General features: G+C 44.9%; 1 protein-coding gene across 4 annotated transcripts in view; it reads right to left on the bottom strand.

Moving 5' to 3' along the window:
• Positions 1-19,309: 19,309 nt before the first annotated feature.
• The window catches only part of Ica1 (islet cell autoantigen 1), a 135,524-nt gene continuing 133,006 nt past the window's right edge, over positions 19,310-21,827 (bottom strand). For all 4 annotated transcript variants that reach the window (XM_032906943.1, XM_032906941.1, XM_032906942.1 and 1 more), the window contains one exon: positions 19,310-19,581. In XM_032906943.1, coding sequence (XP_032762834.1) covers positions 19,460-19,581 — 122 coding nt within the window. In that variant the 3' untranslated portion in view covers positions 19,310-19,459. The remainder of the gene's footprint in view (positions 19,582-21,827) is intronic.

The following is a 21,827-nucleotide window of genomic DNA, read 5'->3' as shown; positions in this document are numbered from 1 at the left end:
AATTCCACGGCGGCCCAGTATCTCTAGCCGCTGCACACTTTCTTACACTTAAATCGATACATGAAAGAACACACAACACAATAACCTCTGATCCAATTGATAAGATATAATTGCCCACCTAAACATACAAAACCCAATACACATCCATCCCTTAAGAACATTCATAACAACCTGTAAAGGTACAGCGTGGAATCTTAGTGTCAGCCTCCATGTTCTCTCTCTGCCAAGGCTTCTCTCCCATCCTTTCTGTCTCTACCTTTCCGTTCCAGTCTCCTCCCCTTCCCTCAAACTTTTCTCCCGCCCATCCTTCCTTCTCGTCCAATGACAGGCCTCATTCTATCTTATACCTGCCTCACCTGTGACATCATCCCACAATTGGGTTTACGTTCCTGGCCTATAGCTCCCTTTCTGAGGCATGCCATAGAAACTAGAATTTCTGCTCAAGTGGGTCATGCAAAGTCTCGGTATTGGCCACAGACATTCTCCCCATTCTCTCTTTATTCAGAAGAGTTCTGTCTCATAGCCTGGAAGAGGAATGAGAGACCAAAATGAATCTAAAACTTAGACCCTTAATAGGACTTACTCAGTTCTTCCTCTCAAACAAAACTTGTGCCTGTACGTTGAAGTCTCCAAGGACAGGATTTGGAGGATTCCAAATGGCTAAGCAGGGAGAGATTCCAGAGAGTGATATGCTCAGAGGAACATGAATTCTTCCTTTATACCTTGCCATACACATCTCCCCATCTCTAGCCTTTGTAATATCATTTATAAAAATAAACCTTTACAATAGTCTTTAAAACTCTTCTCTTTAAAGGATAGCCTAATTGTCCCTTTAAGTGTGAACTGGACCAAGTGGCTTCTTCTGAAAAATGAATATGGCAGATGGGATGGGATATTAATTCTGAAGGTAGGTTATAAAAGGACTAATGTCTTAAGTGTGCAGCTTAAGGAACCAAACTGAAGACATCTGTGAAAGATGGAGTTGTGGTTAATGGAGGCCTCAGCCCACCGATACGTAGAAACATCTGCCAGACCAGATGAGGTTAGAGATGAGTTCAATCTCACCATGTACTTTGGACCAGAATGCTGAGCTAAACTGCTCTTCCTGAGTGTTTGACCTTCCGTATGTGTGTAAAATGATATGTGCTTATTGTTTTAAGGTGTTAGGCTTCATGGAAACATGTTTTATAGATTGAATAAGCAGGTGCTACCCCTCTATGTACAGGCACCCTTTATTACGCTATTTTGCAGCATGTAGTTAGATCCAGATCTGGGAAATGAGGCCTACTTTTTCAGAATGGACCCTTGAAAGTAGCTGCACTTGAAAGTTACTTTCCCTATCACTGTAGCCAAATACCAGACAAAAAGAAGCATACAAGGTACAGGTTTTGTTTGTGCTCCCAGTTCAGAGGAATACAGTCCACCATGGTCAGCAAGTCATAGTGATGTTCAGGGTGACACAAGTGTATGGCTGGGACCTCTCATGTTTCAGTGAACAGGATGCAGAGGAAGAAGAATGATGGTGCTCTGCTGACATTCCCTCTCCACTTTTAGTCTGGGACCCCAGCCTACAAGATGGCTTTGTTCACAATTCAGAGTGAGTCTTCCCTCCTCAGTTAACCTCTGAAAACATCCACACAGATATGCCTAGAGGTGTGTTTTGTAGTTAGTTCTCAATCCAATCAAGTTGACCACATGGTTCATCATTAAGTCAACTTTGCCACCATGCACTTCATTCCATAATATTCCATTCAGTATGTAGGACATAGCATTTAGTTCATCTCCAAATGTTCTAACATTTCCAATATTGTTTGAAAGGCCAAGATCAAACTTCACTCTGAGACATGTATTTTCTTTAAACCATGAGCCCCAGTAAAATCAAAGCACAGAGTGGGGGGAAGCCAAAAACAAAAACAAAAAAACAAAACAACATTCATTTTCCAAAGGGGCAGAATCTAGCAAGCAAAGATATGACCAAGACTGAAATCCAGCTGGGCAAACATCATAATTCACAGCTGCATGTCCAGCATATGGATTTCTGATAGCATTTCCGAGATCCAATGGAGTGGGGTAGCCCTTCCTTTCCAGATCTACTCTCTTGGGCCAGCTTCACCCCATGGCTTTTACCCTTCCTTGGTAGATATCCCATAGTCCTGGAATCTCCAACACGGGGCTTTCCACTGCAAGTTAGGCGTCATCTTCAAAGCTTCATGCAATGGATCCTCAGACCAGCCCTTCAGGGAATCTAACCCTACACCACATTGCCTGACTTGAGTGACTTTCCGGAACCTTGGTTCAAGCCTCTGTGCAAACCGCTCAGTTTTATGGCTTCAAAACCAGCACTAAGTGGACTGCACTGCCAGCATCTGTCTCCCACTTATTACAGAGTCTGCTCTTCTACCACAGCCATATTGGCATAACAGGGAAAATGCTCCCCTGGGTGGTTATTTTTTGGACAGTGAATTCTTGCATTCTCAACTCAAACTCTTTTCAAATGCATTTGGGACATAGAATAGCTAGTGTCTTTCCTTCCCAGAACCTTTCCTCCTGTCCCCACACAGAGAATAGGATGCTTCTCTTTAATGACACTAACTTATCTAACAAAGATTGCTTTCACCTCACCTACTCTGCCTCTTTAAACTTGTGGTACTTTCCTCACCAAACCACACATTGTGTGTGTATCCTCTTACTTTAGATCTAAGCAGTCAGTACACAGCAACCACACCACATCCTCAGTGATACCCAGACAACTTAGTTCATCACTTCTTAATTCCTTCTCACTAAATGTTCAGGACATTGGCAGAATGCAGACTGATTCTTTGCTATGTACAGTGTAGCATGAATGTTCAGCAGCCCACTGGAGGCCTTCTTTGCTTCTGAAACCACCTGGGCTGGCCTCCATGATCTGTCTTTCTCCTAGGCATTATGGTCTTCCACATCCCCATCAGAATGACTTATTAAGCTGTGCCTATCATACTCTAGGTTTTTCTCACCCACGGCTTCAAATTATTCCTTATTCCTTCTTCAGACCAGTTCCAAAGGTCAAGTGATTTCCATTAATGACCACACTTCTAAGGACCCATTTTCTGTTAGTCGATTTTCTCATCACTATGACCAGACACCTACAAAATGTAACTTAAGCTGGGAATTACTTGAGCTCAGAGTGGGTGATGGTGGGGAAGGTGTTCACTGCAATGGAAACATTGTGAGGTCGAGCTTCCTCACGGCTTCACAAGCGCGTTTCCTTCTTTTATTCAGTCTAAGGCCAGCTGGATGGTGCTGCCATGTTCAAGGCGGGTCTAGAAACACACTTTCCACAGGAAACAGACATGCCCAAGGCTGTAGTAGAAGAATCTAAATCCTGTCAAGTTAACAATGGAAATTTGCCATAACAAAACAGTCTCAGAGAAAATGTCATCATTTGAAAATCAAATGATAGTTCACCTCTATTGTGTGGGTCTAAAGGTAACCTAACATTAGACCAGTGAAATACAAAGATGTATAAGACTCCTGGAAACAGGGATCTCCTTGGGAAATGATGCTGGAAGAGCTGAATAATTGATCATGTTTTAAAGAGTAGTGATACAAAGAAGAAGATAAAAGAAAAAGATTTTTCTACCCTTGAACTCTCCATTTCCTTCTTGTTTGTTTTGTTTTTGACACAGAGTTGCGTTATGTAGCCCAGGTTGGCCTGAAACTCACAATTGTACAGCTCCATCCTCCTGCACTGCTATACCCAGCTTGAACATCCCATGGTGTTTTGTTTTGTTTTTTCCTTGCTTACCAAGAGGCTGGTAACCCACTGCCTCTGAAGTGGGCTATCCCATTCTGTAGGCATTTGGATCTCTCAAAAAGAGAAATATATGTATTCCCCCGCCTGTAGGTTCCAGATTGGTTTGGTGAGGATTTCTCTGCTGTAGAGTAGACAGTTTCTGAGCACCAAGAATTTAAACAATTAGATCATTTTTCTCCAAAAGATTCTATGATAGCCCGAGTAGGTTCCCTTTCACACTATAAGCTCTACTGAAGCCTTGACATCTGATTGAAGCATAACTTTGATGGCAATCCCTTAGTCAGGATTGGTTATAGCCCTGCCGGCAATGGATGTTATTTCAAACCACTGTCTGGAAGCAAGATGGATAAAAGGTGGGTGCAGGGCTCCACACGGACCTGCCAAAAGGGGAGAAGGGTTCATTCTGGAAAGCCAACCCTCTTCTTAGGGTTTCTATTCCACTCTGTGAAGGAAAAGAACTGCACTCAAGGGACGGAAGTTAACAAAGGACACCACTCATATGCTGTGAGGAACAGCCTGTCATTTTTCATATGGTCTGGAGTCAAGGGAGACGGGTAATCTTAGCTGACGTCCCTTTACCTGCTCCTCTGATTACAAACAACTGGTGTGGTCTCTCCTGCTTCCTTCCCAGGCCACCGCCCTCGAGGGAGACTGGGAAGCTTTGTAGGAAGAAGCTGTTCCTATTCCTATCCCTGACCTTGTCTCCTAATTGCTCCCTGGAAGCCAAGGCTAGAGTAGCTGGTCCCACAGGAACGTAAAAAGGAGGTGAGCAGAGAGCCTTTATAAATGGTTACTGCTGCCGATTCACACTGGCAGGTGGTAGAATGTTAGATGCGCGCCGTGTGCTCATCTGCTCTTTGGAAGTATTATTGGATTTGTTTTTCTTACCACAAGCATGTATTCCTTTCTCGATGATTAGTGAAAAGACAAAGAAGCAATGTGACCTTTTGTAGGATAACTGACAGCCCTCCTACTTCTGCCTGCCCGGCTCCTTCCCATCCATCTGTCTAGTTTTTGACAGAGGGTAGATATGACTTAGATTTACATAGTTCCATCACAAGGGCAAGGAGAAATTGAGCAAATGACTAATGTGAAAATAAATGTTAACCACACTAGTAATCAGCATGGTGTACGTTAAAACAGTCTGCTGCCTTCGGTGGGCGAAGAATAAAAGGATAAAAGTTCAGTGCCAAGGGAGGTGGTTTGCCTTGTGTGGTTTGTATCTTAAGCGTGTGTTGAAGGTTCATTCTCTGTCCCGTGGGAAGTAGCAGAAACTTTAGGATCTGGGTTCTTATAGGAGGGTGGTGGCCATTTGAACCCTGTTCTTGATGGGGAGGTCTAGTTCCCTGTCCCTCTCTGTTTCTGCTTTGGCTTCCAGGCTGCCATAAGATGAATAGCTCTTTTATGTCCAGCCACCAAGATGTACTGCACTGCCACCAGCCCAGAGTGACAGGTCAAGAAACTCTGTTTCATCCAAAGTCAGTCTCTCTTCCTTTCCTTACAAGGTGTTTATCTCAGGCCTTTTGTCACCATGTCAGCAGACTCACAGAGATGCCCTTATCTTCTGGGAGAAGAACAGACTTGTTTTGAACAACAGTATATGTGCAGCAGTTCATGACAGTAGTCACTAAGGGCACAAACCCACATGGCCACTTTTTCTTGTAAAGATATGCATGTGAGAAAAAAAGGTATGAACGTTGCAAAAAAAAAAAAAAATCAGTGGTGGCTACGAGGGAGTGGATAATTCCTTACCATCTGCTTTTCTGTTGTGGAACTGTTGTTACCTGTTAGCCTTGTCATTTAGAAAACAAAGCATGATGATTTCTAAATACAAAAGGAGAGAGAAATGTAGGAAGAGGAAGAAAAAGACAGTAGCAGCAATGGATTATTTTTTATTAAATAAAAATCTCCAAATCAAAGTGCCTTGAGAGTGGACACATGCCTTTCAGTCCAGCCCTTATGAGACAAAGGTAATAGGATCTTCGTGAGTTTGAGGCCAGCTTGAGATGTGTTCTGATATTAATGCTAGGAGTCTCCTGGTGTGTGGCCTGTGCTAACACGCCTTTTCCTCTGGTGAGATGGGTTTATTAAATGGGGTAATCAGGAACTCCAGAAATCTGCCCCTCTCCTTTATGCTTGCTTCTTTGACTGCCTCATCTAGAAACTGTACCCCAATCTAGAAAACAATGAAGTGATCATATTTGACTACGGCTGTGTTTATAGTAAACTTTCTAGCAGCTGCCCGGTGGGCACCTGTGGACTGGCCAGGGACACTTGATTCACTTTGAAGAGCATTGGCTGCGGTGCATACAGTCGGTGCAGGAGGTGCAGGGGGTGAGCGTCGGGCCATGTGCTACTCTCAAGTCTATGATTGAGATATGCCCGAGGAACAGCTTATGCTCAGTGCTTTCGTATTCCTCTTGGTGAGTTTCTCCCCCTTATTCACCAAAGGAGACCTTTCCACTGTGTTGCTTGTGATTTTTGTCAGCTGATAGGTCACGCCCTGTAGAACCATGTCCTTCCCCATTCCGGAACCCAGTAGCTGTGAAGCAGAAGGGAAATGGGGTAGATATTGGTGTCAGATATGGGTGAGGGACGACCTTGCTAGGCTGGGAGTTTGTATTATGAGATGGAGATTTTAAAGGTCCACTTTATTCTGCTTGGGCGCCATCACAAAATACTTTAGACACTGTATTGACAGTTCTATAAGCTCGGCATTCGACATCAAGGTACAGTGAGGGCTCTTTTTGGTTTGCAGAGGCAGAGTTGTCCTCACCTGGCCTTTCCTAGGAGACACTGAGCTAGCTCTCTAATGTTTCATCTTATTTGGACCAACTGTCTTCCATGCCATTCTCCCCTAACTATGTTCTAATGGTCAAATGTCCAAAATCTGTGTCATTAGGGATTAGAGCTTCAATGTAAATTGTTGAGCGGCACACGGATCAGTCCATAACAAATACCTACTTCTATCACAGAAATACAAATTGGGCATGGTGTGGGCACAATTCTAATCTCAGCAGAGCAGAAGGATCGGGAGTTGAAGACCAGACTGGACGACGTAACAGTTGAATACCAGCCTGTGTTCTCTGTGTCTGTATCAAAACAACAACAATCAAAGCCCAAAATACAAAACAAAAGTTAGGGAAATGCAAATTAGATCTACCTTCCAACTAACAGGAGGGTCATAAAAGAATAAAAAATGTCTGACACTTCCGAGTACAGGTGAGGACACAGACAAATTAGAGCCTACAATTATTGTTCCGGGCATCCATTTAGAAAATCAGTTTGGAAGCTCCCAAAAAGGTTAGAATTAACAATTGACCCAGGAATTCCATCCCTTGCTTACACACTGAAGGAAACTAAGTCACGTTTGCACAAATGCATTACCCACAGCAGCTCCTAAGTCAAAACAGTCCAATGACCACATAAATCACACATGTAATGTGCAGACAGCTGAGTGTTACTCAGTCAGATGAAAGGATGAGATGCTGATAAAACTGATGAGATAATACGGACGAGCCTTAAAAGCATGCTAGATGGAACAAGCTAGGTACAAGATAATCCCATTGATATGAAATGTTCTTACAGAGCAATCCTTGGGCAGAGGTAAGACTGATGGTTGCTAGGGTCTGATGAAGGGAGAGTATGGTCGCACAGTTTCTTCTAGAAGTAATAAAAATGTTCTGGGATTAGAGAATGACCTTAGTTGCATGACTATAAATATGTGAAAAAGCCATTGATTCATACACTTCACACGTGACACACTTCAAGAAAATATGTCTTAGTGTTAATGCAATCTAATGTTAATCTAATGTTAATGTTAATCTAATGTTGCGGTAAAGAGACACCATGACCACGGCAACTCTTATAAAGGGAAGCATTTAATTGGGGCCTGGCTTACAGTTTCAGAGGTTTAAAGTCCATTCTCAGCATGGCAAGGAGCATGGAGGCGTATAGGAAGCCATGGTGCTGGAGAAATAACTAAGAGTTCTACACCCAGATTCACAGGCAGCAGGAAGAGAGAGAGGCGCTAGGATTGGTTTGAGCTCGTGAAACCTCACAGCCAGCCCACCTGTAGTGGCATACATTCCCCAAAGAAGACCATACTGACCCCAATAAGGCCATACCTCCTAATCCAGCCGTTCTCAACCATCAAGGGTCATAATCCATTTGGAGGTTGAAATACCCGCAGGGGTTGTACATCATATATCCTACATATCAGGTATTTACATTATGACTCATAACAGTAACATTACAGTCCTGAAGTAGCAATGAAGATAATTTTATGGTTGGAGGTCATCACCACATGAGGAACAGCATAAGGGAGGTTGAGAACCACTGTCCTAATCCTTTCAAATAGTGCCACTTGTCACTCACTGGTGACCAAGCCTTCACATCTATGAGCCTGTGTGGCTACTCCTATTCAAATGACCACAATATACATATAAAAATCCTGTGCCGAAGCTCAGTTAATATGAAATGGACTTGGTGTCTGGTCTTGAGTAACCCTTTTGTGAACAATAGATGCTTTTTTTCCCACCAGTAAAGTCAGAAGGAGTTAATGGAGTAAAACACACACACACACACACACACACACACACACACACACACACACACACACAACTGTTGAGAGTTAATAGGCATTTACTCAACAGATGTGCAGTGAACTTCCTCCTAGGTTGTCTACAATATGTCCTTTGAACCTTTCCTTGGTTTCAGAGGGTGGAGCAGTGAAACGTCCCACTGCCCAGCTGCCCATGATTGCTCAGGAGACACCTCCCTCCCATCTTACCTCTGATCCTGAGTGTCTGGTTCTCCCCAGTCCTGCCTAGATCTAGGAAACAATGCCAGAACCGTAGGATGACTGAGGTTTCAACCCAAGTTCACCCTTCGTCTTTTCGGGATGCTTTTTCTTTAGTCACAGAGCTAGTTTCTTAGATCAGAAAAACAAGGCTGTTTAAGCTCTGGGCGTCTCATCACAGGTTTACAATTGGAGAAGCCAGGGCTCCACTAGGGCTTGTGAGGGCAGGTAACAGATGGGTGGGAAACTGCAGGTAGCCAGAGCTTAGGCTAGTGTGCGGTGAGGATTTGCTCTCTCCTTTCCAACAAGAGCCAAAGTCACAGCTCACACAGGATAGCAGATCCTACTGGCAGGATAAAAATACACCCCGGTTTGACTATAGAGGCACAATTTGGCTATCTCCCTTTAAGGGCAGGGAAAGGGGAAAGATTACAGAAGGCTGGGGCTTCCCCGCTGGTAAAGAGGCTACTGGGAAGTCTCCATCCAATTTGCACACAGATGATAACAGTTGTCAGTTATCATCAGCTCCAGGGGGTTCCAGGTTCCCTGTGCCTTCTGTACTGGTCTGTTGCTGACTTTTGTTGTCCATCAACTGCTTTGAGAATTTGTAGAAATGCTTGACTGTTTCCTGTGGCAAAAATATACAAAAGTGCATTTTTACAAATCCTTACACATGATCTCAGGACTCACCAACTGGTGAAACTAAGAGGTCCATAAATCTCCGAACCAGAATAGGCTTTATAACTCAGCCGGTGGAGGCCGAGACAAATTGCAGAGGACAACGGAACCAAGAGTGTTGACTGCTCAAGTGCCGATAACCTGGAGAACTCCTGTTTGTACTAGGGATGGGAGACTGGCAAGGGTGCTGGGAATATAAAACTGATCTTTTGAGCATCACAGGTCAGGGGCAGATAAATCACTAAGGAGACAGTTAGATCAAAATCAGTAAAGGAATCCCTTTATAGTGGCTGGAGAAGGGAGCTCAAGAGTGTTGATACACAATCCAGCGTCGTCAGAGGAGGTGTTACTAAAATGATTGTCATCTTCACCGTTTGGTAGAGGGTGAACACGTGAAGACTCCTTGCTTCAGAGGGCTTCTTTGTGAGAATCCCTGTGAAGGTCACAGCCATATGTGGGGTAAGAAGGAAATCTCGTTGAACATGACTCAGTTGGTAGGCGTTGGTTCAAACTTCCAGAGTCTGACACCAGGAAGTTTATTTGAGGCATATTTAAGTCCAGTATCACTTTAGAAAAATGTTTCCTTGGTAACCATCACAATAAAGCTTAAGGCATACGACGTTGAAACTCTTGACGTTGAAACTCTTGTAAAGTACATGTGACCTCTTCTATAAGAATGAGTTTTATTGCTTAAGGGTCTTGGGGAGGGTCTGGTGTGGTCTCCGTCATCGTCGAGGTCACCGAGCTACCAAGTACACGTGACATCTCCCTTAAGGATGGGTTCTATTGACTGAGAAACAGTGCTCAAGATAAAGACCTAGGGAGGAAGAGTCTGGGTGATTCAGGCATTGCTTGGCCCTACAGATGGCACAGATCACCAGGTTATTTACAACATCCTCGCCCAGCTTTATGGGAAGAAAACAGGTTTCTATCTCCTCTGTTGAGGAGACAACCCTGTGTGTTTAACATTTCCGGTTGCCCTAGCGCTTATCTGAGCACAGGACTTTGTGCCTTTTGTACACCTGAGCATTTCTGATCAGCTGTCAGCTTTCCACTGTGGTGAGTATATTACTTTACTGTCCTAATGGTTGCAACACTTTACCTCACCAAAGCCATTCAATAAAGGGAAGGTTTATTTGGCTTATGGTTCTGGGGGAATACAGTCCAGCATGGTGGGGAAGGCACTGTGGCAAGAGCAGGCAAGAGACCCTGTTGGTCACATCGCATCCACAGTCAGAAAACACAGAGTGAACAGGAAATGGAGCTATGCTACAAAAACCTCAATCCCTTCTCCTAGTGACTTGTCCTCCCTCGTGGGACTCAATGTTCCACAACCTTCCCAAATAGTGCCACCACCTGAGGACATAGTATTCAAACATATGAGCCCGTGAGGGATGATTCACTTTCAAACTACAAGAGTCGGTCATGAGGAAGATGCTCATCCTATTGCTGTAGAGAAAAGGGCATTCTGATGGGCTTGGATGCTCTCTTGAAATCCTCTGTAAAGCATGAAGAAAGTTTAATTCAGAGCATGGGGAACTCCAAAATTGGACTGATTTGACTGTTCTCTCCAGAAGACTGAACAAAGGGTTCCGTGACTATGGTCAAGTGTTTAAGAACTCCAGAGCTAGCCTTTGGGTATGTTGAACATAGCAGGGCCTTGGGTCAGTAGTTTCCTGGCATTGAGTGGTTAGAAGACAAAATATAGGCGTTTATTTTTAATTAAGAGCAGAGACCCTATTTTCAAAGTTGAGTGCAAAGATCAGAGAGGCTTGGATGAGCATCCGGAGTTCAACGACACTCAGTCCTCAAGGTGACTCAGCGTCCTATTTTTTGAAAATTATTTTTATTTTTATTTTTAAAATTTGGTCTTTGAAATTGTTGCATCTGGTTACTCTTCCCCCTGTCCTCCCACACCTGCATGACCCCTTGCAAATCCCTTGTCTCATGTCATATTCATATTCATGTCTCTTTGTTTGTGCTGTGACCCACTTAACTCAGACCATCTGTGTGACCCTTAGTTTGAAGCTATCCATTGAGGCCTGGTGGACTCAACAGTAGGAACACTGCTAATGACAATGACTCCCAGAATCTGTTAGTAGTCAATAGTTAAGCAGGGAAGGGTAGGTCCCCATACATTTTATACCCATGACTGAATGTTAACATATACAAGTTCAGATAAGGGCAGCTGCTCCTGGTGAAAGCTGTATGGTGCCCAGAAGAGACACTTTGTAGCCTTTTCTCCATCTTTCAGTTGTTACATTGTTTCTGACATCTTTTCTATGATGCTTCCTTTTTGACTGGGTTTACATACCAGTCATGAATTTCCCCCTGGGAAGATGCCGTGAATCTAACTGTAGAGTGGCTGGTTACCCCCATAACAGTAGTGCCATCATAGCATGGGTAGGTACATCTGGCCTAGCAGGCGGCCAAGGCCAGTGAAGTCTTTTCACTCCTAATAGTTTGGATAGCACCTTCTAGCACTAAGAAAGCGAGCCAACAGGGAGGGGTTTTGAAGCTCACTTTTATGCTACTTGGTTTATATCTTGTGATCCAGGCGTGTGGTGTCTTCAGGAATATCTCATTATCAGCTCATTCTGGTGCCTGACCTTTCTATACCTCTGCTCTGTAAGCTCATGCTCTGTGCTTGCATGAAACTTCTGTAGCTTTATAGTAACTATACATTGTTTCTATTGATTTAATAGTGGGCAGATTTAGGATATAACCAGCCCAGAATGAAAAGGTCTGACTCTTCCTCCTGTGAATAGCTGTTCTGCCAGGCTACTTTAGCTCATCCAATGAGACCAGGTGGCCCTGTGGCTCAGAGCATGACTCAATATCTGAAGATTTGTGTCTAAAAGGGGGGATGTGACAATGGATGATATCTTGAATATTTGTCTATAATGGTACATTTCAATTTTTTTCCCAATCTACCATAAGAGCTCCATCCTTCAATACTTTTTTGTATTCTAAAACAGCACAAAAATCTCATCCATGCTTATTCTTATTAATGCATGTATATTTCCTTCTTGCCATAGATTTGATGCACTTCACTGTTACAGTGTTTCCAAAGCCTTGAAGATCACAAGATTAGTGTAGCATTCATGGGATAGTCCATCTGCTAGGAACTATTGCAGTTGGTCTGGGCCATGTGGCCATTTCTAGGTAAGGGGGTGGTTGGGGGTTGGTTACTCCTTGGATGAAGCATTCAATGTTTGACTACCAGACCACCCTCCCTTGCTGCGGACTGAAAGGCTCAAATTTTATGTGCTCATGCTTTCTGAAGTTCAGCTAGCCCTGTCCTCACTGAAACACACACAGATGAATGCTAACCTGTGAGACACTCGGCTGTGAGTATCTCTACTTCCTTGCATCAGGAGGCACATCTGATGTCCTCACCTGCATCATAGGCTGGGTCTTCTGGTCCAGATTCTCACGGGCTCTCCTGCTTCATGAGGGCTGGTTTATCGAGAGTTCAGAATCTAGTCTCTTCCCTCTAATCACAGTTACGAACTAACTAAGCTCAGTTCACCCATTTTTTACCTTTTTTATGGATTTTGACAAATTCAGGCAATCACGTAACCATCAACACTATCCCAACAGAGTTCCATCTCCTTAAATTCTCTGCCTTTTGGAGCCCACCCACCCTCATCTACCTCAGCTTTTGGTAAACATAGACTGAATGTCTGTTCTTACAGGTCTGACTAGTCTGACTTTTATGCAAATGGAAATCATATAGCATCAAAACTTTGTGATTAAAAAAAACAAATAAACACAACTTTTACTGGGGAATAATTTTAAATTAATAGGAAAGTTGCAACATAACATAAAGTTTCTGTATCTCCCTGGCTAGCTTCCCTCTTACTAACATCCCACATAACTCTTTGATGATTGTTAATATTTTAATAACCTACACTGACACAGATAGACTGTCAACGTTGGGAGTCACTGGATTTCCTAATAATGCCATTTCTCTGCTCCAAGTTCCTTTGGGGGGCTTGATGGCTTTGGCTCTTACAGTTTTCCTCTTTCCAGAGTGGCCTTCTTCAAGACTTGGATGCTATTGAAAGGTACGGGTCTGGAATTTTATACGCTGCCTCTTGGTCTGGCTTTGTTTGTGGTACTGTTCTAATTTCTAAACTGTGTTGTGAGCTTTGGGGGGAGGCATATACTGATATAAGGCGCTCTTCCCATAGCATCGGAGTAGGGGTCCATGCTTTTGGTGTGAGTTGGCCTCATGCTCTATATATCAGTAGCTTGTTCGTGTTGATTGATAAATAATACTGTGCTTATGTCGAAGAGTTTTTGTTTTACTCTTTCAGCAGCTAAAAGACATCTGGCCTGTTTCCAGTTCTGGGAGATTATGAATAAAGCTGCTATACATTTACATAGAGGCTTCTGTGTGTGTGTGTGTGTGTGTGTGTGTGTGTGTGTGTGTGTGTGTTTTTCCTCTCTCTTTCTCCAGGGTAAATTCCTAGTTGTGGGATTGGCAGGTTGCATGGCATGCATATGCTTAACTTTCCATGAAACTGCCAAACTGTTTCCCAAATAGCTGTTCCATTTTGCCTCCCCATCGACCATGTTAGAGGAGTCCAACTGCTCTGCATCTTCATTATTTTAATTGGGGGTTCTGGTTAGTGAATGATTCATTGTAAAAAAAAAAAAGCAAAAATACAAAAACAAAAAACAAAATTAAATTGGCAAGTATACATACCCCTTAGGTCTAACAAAGAGCGTCCTTCATGCCGCTTAGCCTCCTCAGAGAATCTTGTTCAGTTACGACAAAAGTCAGTAGACACTAACTAGACTTTAAGACTTTATGTATGCATATGTGTGCGTGCGTGCGTGTGTGTGTGTGTGTGTGTGTGTGTGTGCGTGTGTGTGTGTGTATGTGTGTGCGTGTGTGTGTGTTGGGAGTGGTTGTGTGTGGTGCGTTTGGTGTGTGTGGTATGTGTGTGTGTGTTGTGTGGGGGTATGTGGGGTGTATGTTTGTGGTGTGTGTGTGTGGGGTGTGTGTGTGTGTGGTGTGTGGTGTGTGTGTGTGTGTGTGTGTGTGTGTGTGTGTGTGTGTGTGTGTGTGTGTGTGTGTGTGTGTGGGAAGACAGTCTCATGTAGCCAGTTGGCCTTGAACTTGCTATGTAGCTGGAGATCAGTTTGAACTTATGACCCTCTGTCTCTGCCTCCTGGTTTGGGATTACCATCAGGTACACCATTCCACTTTATGAGGTTCTAGAGATCAAACTCAAGGCTTTGTGCAGGCTGCATAAGAAGTGCTTTAGCTTTTCATTAGACCTTCCAGGCTCATCCCCTTCCCACCCCTTTGATATTTGGGAATGAGTTGATAAACAGGGAGGATGGAAAATGGAGCTTGGTGAGCCTACCAGAAGGTCCCTGAGAATCTTTCCCCTACTTTAATAAATGCCATTTCACAAAGTGAGGGGGCCTCAGGGGATGTCTCTTTACATACTTTTAATGCTGGTAACTAAGTCCTGGAGCTGAAATCCTTACTCTGTAGTAACTCCACTGGACAGGGTATGTTATTTTCCTATTTATGAGTGAAAAAAAAAAACACAACAAAAAACAAAAACAAAAAAACCCCCTGAAGCCAGAGAGGGCTAAGACCTATAGCTGACAGAGGCTTGACTTGACTCAAGATGTCTGGCTTTAGAGTAAGTTCTTGTTTACTGTCCTAAACTAGTTTCATAAATCTCTCTTTGAAGGGTATATTTAATAGTGGGCGTCTGAAGAGAAAAATAAGAAATGTGAGTGAATGAGGAAATATTAGTTCTTATGGGAACTTTGCCTTTCATTGCATTCTTTCTTGCTATCTATAGCAAAGTTGGATGTAGAAGAAGCCCTGGCTTGGAATCAGACCTCATGGCTTCAAGACCTGGGATTTTGTCGATGGCTCCTTAGTCCCTAGTTTCCTTATCTGGATAGAAGTATGTCAGATGCAGAGGGCTCTATGATCCTCCCATGATGCCTTACAAGTATTGAAAGGTAAGGAGCCTCAACAAATCACCAAGGGCTTCCCGCTTCTCTTACTGCCCTGCTGCCATTCACTGTCCTCTGGGAAGGTGAATGTCTCCTTAAAGCCATTGCAGTGCAGAGGCCAGGGCAGATCTGTAGTGCATTCTTCCACTAAACCTCCATTCTGTCTTCTAGTAACAGCACTCAAATTTACCTGGAGGAAGCTCATCGAATAGCCTGTTTTTCATCCATTGATCCTAGTGAAAGAAGACTGGTCATAGGACCAATCAATGCAGGATACATTCCAAAACTTTAACTACAGATTCCTGTGGTCATCTTGTCTCCTGTTAAGAAATGCCTGATGGATTGAAGAAATGGAGGGGAGCAGAACTGGGGGCAGGGGAGGTGGCAAATACGAACCTTTAGACTCAACTGTGCCTGAAGTTTGTAGACCTGACAGTCACTTGAGAAGCAAGCCTATTGTCATATATTTAAAATATTAATTAATCGATTAACTAATTAAACAGGACCTCATTTAGTCTAGGCTGGTCTCAAACTGACCACATAGCCAAAGGTGACCTTGAATTCATCGTCCTCCTATCTCTTCCTACTCCTAAATGATAGTTTTACAAGTTTGAGGTTTAGGTCAGTCTAAGTTTGGATAGATTTTGGTCACGACAAGTCTCCAAACTTTGTTGTTCTTATCACACATGCCCCTCCCTGAAGGTTCTAGAATACTAGTTTCCTTTGATAAGAAAGTTAGCTTTGATAGCTTCATGAAAGGCAAGGTCTGAGGCGGTGTTGCTTGTCCCACGTCTACCAGAAACATTGATCATTTATTAGAAGCCTTTTCCCAGTGCAGGTTTCTTGGCAGCCATGGTCAGTCGTATGGATTAGCCTCCAAGTTGGTATCAGTGTTCCAACACAACTGACATTACTACTAACATCACTGGACTGAGAATGCCAGTCCGAGGGCTTGGAAGCTGCCTCTGATCAAAGCAGGAAGCAGAGGATTACCTGGCTTTTGTGGAGGACACTAGTTGATCACAAAGCCAGGTGCGGCACTGATGTATTGGAAAAAATCAATTAATGTTACCCATGAGCCCTTGCCAGAGACCGGCTCTGGGGTGGGGTCTTCGTGTAGCACCTCCTAAAAGGGGAGCTCAGTGCTGACTCCAGAAGTTGCAGGATGGAACAACAGGCAAGAGGGACCTGGTGGGTGTCATCTGGTAGGTGGGCAGCCTCACAAAGTGTTTTCAGCGCCCTCAGCCCTAGCCCCACACCAGTTATAAGAATTGGCTAAAGCACAATGGATTTAATACCCAGGGGTGCTGGCTTCAAGGAGAACACATTTTCTTGGGCAAAAACTTCCAACAACAACAACAACAACAACAACAACAAAAAACAAAAACAAAAACAAAACAAAACAAAAACCAGAGACGTGCTCGCTCTTTCTAAATCGGTACTTTCTAATTCTGAGAATGACGGATTGTTTTTTGTTTTTCGTTTTTTTTTTTTCCTTTTCACTCACCCAGAACTCAAAATCAACTTGACATTTCTAAAATTACATTTCGAGGGGAATGAATCTGTGAAGGGAACCGAGAGCCCGTGCCAGTTGGGGAAAGAAGGCGGGCACACACAGAATCATGCCTGGCCCCTCCTTACAGTGTGTGCGTCCTTTATCTGTTAGCTGAGGAAAAGGGAGGGGACCTCGGGGGTCATGCTGAAGCCATCAGAAACAGCAGGAAACCCAAGGAGAGCCTGGGTCTGTCTGTGTCTGAAGGTCCGCTGTAACTGTGGCTCAGGCGGGCCGCCCGAGGGGGGGTGGAGATGAAGCAAGCCTGTTGGCAAAGAGGGTAAAGAAACATTGTCTCCTTCGTGTGGGAGATAACCCTGATGGGCAGTTGGGGAGGCCCCAAGGTGGGTCCCAGAGGAAGCCTGGGCCAGGCCGGGGAACAGGGTACTCACAAGGGCACCAGGCAGCAGCTGCTGCTTACTCAGGAGAGGTGGTCAAGGGGCTTTGTGCGAGCAGGATCAAAACATGCCTCTCAAAAGGGATCAAGGGGCTGCCCGAGTGGATTGCGGACGGGAACGGAGACGGAGTCTCTTTCTTTTCTTTCCTTTTCACGAGAGATATAAAGAAAGTTCGGGGAGAAAATGCCTCCGTGAGCAACCCTCTCCTTTTCCTGTTGCAAAGCTTATTCAACCACTGTGATCCTCTTTCCCCGACTCGCTGATCAGTTTTAAAAATGCAGCCCCCCCACCCCCACTGCTTACCCTATTCAAAACAGAAGGACTCCACCTCCCTCAACCTCCACCTCCTCCTCAATGCCTAGATGGAGCCAGACAGGCCTTCCAGATTCAGCTCCTCACTGTGACTGACTTCCGGGGTTCTCATGGCTACAAACACATATGACCCAGGATGGAACTAGGATCCTTACTTAGTCCTCATTCCTTGATGGGCAACTTGATCTGGCATCATTAATCCATTGCTCCCAAGGTGACTCTCACGTGGCAATGTCTCATGGTAGAGGCGTGTGTCTAAAGCACATACCTGACCAGGCAGGCTAGGAAGGCATCATCCTGGCATGGCCAGAGAAGAGAGGTAGGGCAGGAGCCACACTCTCAGGGAGACAACTGAAGGTGCTTTTAGAGGCACCATATTGCATTGGTGGACGAAGGCTGTGAGGAAGCGCTTGAGGACTGAAGAGTGTTCTCGTGGTGTCTCATATAGCAAACGGGCCCTGGGATGGTACATTAAGGTTAAGGGGATGGCAGGCATGCCTGTGTTTAGAGGAGTGTAAGGTTGGGCTCTGACTCTGTATCATGACAACCTCAGAGTGTATTAAGGTGGAGCTGAGAAATCTGCTAGAGACGATTCTAGTAATGATACCGCTGACAGCCCAAGACAGCAAAGCCGGGGAAAATACCCAAGCTAAGCCCCCAGCTGGCTCCCAGACGTGGCCTATATCAAGAAGACATCTGTAACAGCCTGGGTCTCCACCCCTCAGAGTGGCTTTAGAACTGCAGTCAGGTCCTTCCTGAGGTACTCCTGTGTGTCTGAAGCTAGCCCAGGAGGCCTTCTCTGAGATAGGCAACAGGGGCCCGGCAGAGACTACTTGCCTGGCTTACGCACAGAGAACTTTTTCTCTGGACCACTACTGGTTCCTCCCTTCTACAAGGCCCTTATGGTCGTGCATTGCCACGATCTACATGAACGTCAGGGCATGTGCTTAGTAGCACTTAGTGGGTTACCTGTGACGTAGGAGAGGAGACGCCAACTGTGGGGTCTGCGATACTGACGGGGTCTCTGAGCTGTTGATGTGCTCCCATGTGAATCTGTTATTACCCTTGTAGCTGGCTGCCTTATTTGGGGATGTACAGGTCTAGCCAATACCTGCAGAACTGCCCCTGGGTCTCTGGCCTCCTCTACTGCACCTTCCACGATGCTTTTCTTAGCCCAGCTGGGTCTCCACACAGAATCCACGACTTGGATTTGGATATCAAATGTTGTTGTCTTATTGATGTTTAAAATTTTCTGTTTAAAAAGAAAAACGCTCCCTGAGGCTCCCGGAGTTTTCGCTTTTGAATTCAGCTATGGAGGAGATAAAAGGAGGCACCAGGATGCGCAGGGATGGCTGCCTCCAACGGAAAGGTCCACGCAGCAGAAAGCAGCCCAGCTCATCTGCCAGTGTGGCGAGCGGCCGCAGTCACGTGTGGCAGGAGACCGCCCCTTTGGTTGTCTGAATCGTTACCCAGAGCTGGGTGGGAGGTGTCGCGGCAGGAGAAGGGCTCTTCCTGAAGGCTCTTCTGAGGGGGATGGGGACACAAGGTCTTACAAAGTGCTTACAGAACTTTTAGCCTCCTGGTGTCCCTGAGGACGTGTGACGTAAGCCCGCATTCAGGTGTGTAATTTAGCCCTGGATTTTTACCATGGTTTAGGGACACAGCAGTGGTGGTCCTGAAGGATGTCAGCAAGGGCGAGCCGTGACTTCCTGCTCCTTTGTACTTGCCCTCTACTGCTCAAGGCACATGGACAACACACAAACCAAACAGGAGTAAATAACTATAGCGATAGAAACAGGGCCGTGACCCTCTCGTTTTATTAAAATGGCATGTAAATATTAAAACAGCGTACTGAGCACGTTAGACTTCTGCAAGCCCTGGATGAGGTGTTGCGGAGTGGCCGGAGGGCTCCCCTGTTGAAGGTTGCAGACTCATGCATTGAGCAATTCGTGTTCTTTATCGGTTTTCCCAATAGCATCAGGATTTGATAAGGGGTCGAGGTCAGCAAAGAGGCTGAACCAGGCAGTCAGGTCCGAGGCAGCCTTGGCAGGCTCTGGGGAAAGAAGAAGAAACGTGAACAAACCCACCTTCTCAGAGACCACCTCTGCCATGCTGTGCTCAGCAGGTCCAGCGGCACCTCAGAAGGGACAAATCCCATGACCCTTGGTCTCTAACCATTAGGGAACTTCATATCCCTTGAAGGGCTGGTTAACACAAACTGTGGCCTGAGGCTTAGTTAACTAACTTCTATCTGCAGTGCAACTCCAGCAATGGCTACAGCTCACAGAGGTACTCAAAACCCCACATACTGTCTCCCTCAACTAGGAACCAGAATGGCTATTTCACAAATCAGACTGAAGGGCTGAGGAAGCACGGTGCCTTCCAGTGTCTGCTGGAGCGATCCCTTTGAGTCCCCTGGGTCAGGAGCAATCTAGTGTTTCTTTTTTCATCCTTCAAAGGCACAGGCCCACGGGAGGTCAGACCCGGGCCCAGTCTCTCCACCCTTGCCTTGCCTTCATGGGCTTGAGATGGCTCTGCTTGGCCTCCCTGGAGCTCTTCCTTCTACTTATCCTTCTCTGACTCCCCAGAAACCATGATTAGACAGCTAAAGTGTCTTCCAGATGAGGAGAGAATTTTCAAAGGAGTGCCTCATGCCGGTGATTTATAAACAAGCTGGGACTCTTTCCTATAAATCATTCCACGTGAGGATCTACTTCACTGGCTTGATAAGCCGTGCCTTTGCCCCTTTCCAACAGGTGGAGACGTCAGAAGCATGAATAAATGTCTCTGTATTAGGGTACCCCTTCTTGCAAGGAGCAGCTAGGAATGTGCTCGCCATCTGGCTGAAAAGAGTCTCAAAACTGGCTAGATTGAAGGGATAGAATGGGTTGGAGTTACATAAATCCTTTGGTCCTTTCTCTAAAGGACACTGAACTGTTAAGGTAGTGAAGGAAGCACGCCATGCTTTCGGTTCATCTCCGTAATTCTCATCGTAATACCCAATGGGCGCATTACTTTGTAATGACAGAGGCAATGTATGTATTATGTCATAAAATACGAGATACAACTAGTACACATAGCACATAGAAACAGCTAGTGATGCCAAGACTAAGTATTCCGAACGGTTCTCTGAAGAGTAATCCAAAGAGGTTATTACTACAGGTAACCTTCACGTGCACAGTTCTCGAAACCCCTGGCTTATTTTGATTTGACATACTGAGACCAGAGAGAAACTCAAGTCATCATGTTGGAGGTCATATGAGGATACTGGATGAGAAAAGACTGATATAAATAGATTAGTTTATCTCAGTTCTTGATAGAGAAGGTAACGGCATCTTAAAGATATCCCCAGTGAAAATATGCTACACACTTACTTCCCCTTCCCTCTAACCTCTTACAGAGGTTTGAGAGGGTCTTCAGGGAGTAATCACAGACTTGTAGTTAAGAGCTAAGCCAGCTGACTGCACTTTAAGGGGACCGACCCTCAGATCCTCCAGGTCTCCACTGGGAGTAAAACCAGGTGCGAATTATTTGCACAGCACTTAAAAGAACATCATAGGAACACTTTCTGACGATAATGGGACAGACGTTTCCTCTCATGTCCTGTGGTCAAAAGGAGAGGGGGTGATGACCAAAGCAACAGAGATAAAGCTGAGAATACACACGAGATCTTCTGCCCAGCAGATGCGCACTTCAGGGGCCTGTTCCAAAACAACCGATCTCACGAGCTTAAAAGGAACTCTTTAGACAACTAAGGAGCCCAGCTTAGTAGTCAAGACCAAAGGATATTAGATCTAACAAGAACTGTCACCCCACCTCACCAGCTGCTGGTCACATACATGGTTTCTGCCTGTGGTGGCCTCCAGCAGAGGATGGTGTGACAAGACCTTTCTAACTTCCCCGGGCTGGGGAAGAAACTGACAGAACAGAAGCATCAGATCATATCTAATGGAAATACATGGCCAACTAACGAAGACAATGGATTTTGAAAAGCAACCAACAGTGCTGTATCAAAGCATTACTTTTCTCCTTTTATGTTTCATACCTATTTTCTGGTGGAACATGGTGACTTCATGACTACACCCAAAACTGTCAGGAAATCAAGATCTATGGTTTCCTGTCACAAGGGGGAAAGCCTTAAAACTGAATGCCAATAACAGAGCGATAGAACTAGAAACCATGCATCTCTACCTAGAGGGTTCTATGCATCTTTTTGTACATTGGAAAGTTGAAATTAATAGCAGTCCATCCCAAAAGAGGAGCGTGAAGAGCCAGTGTTAATGTTAACTTTATGCCTGA

This window comes from Rattus rattus, chromosome 6 (genome assembly GCF_011064425.1).
Source record: "Rattus rattus isolate New Zealand chromosome 6, Rrattus_CSIRO_v1, whole genome shotgun sequence".
In the NCBI taxonomy this organism is placed as follows: domain Eukaryota; kingdom Metazoa; phylum Chordata; class Mammalia; order Rodentia; family Muridae; genus Rattus; species Rattus rattus.
Note: the sequence above shows the minus strand (reverse complement) of the source record. Positions and strands in the feature narration are given on the sequence as shown.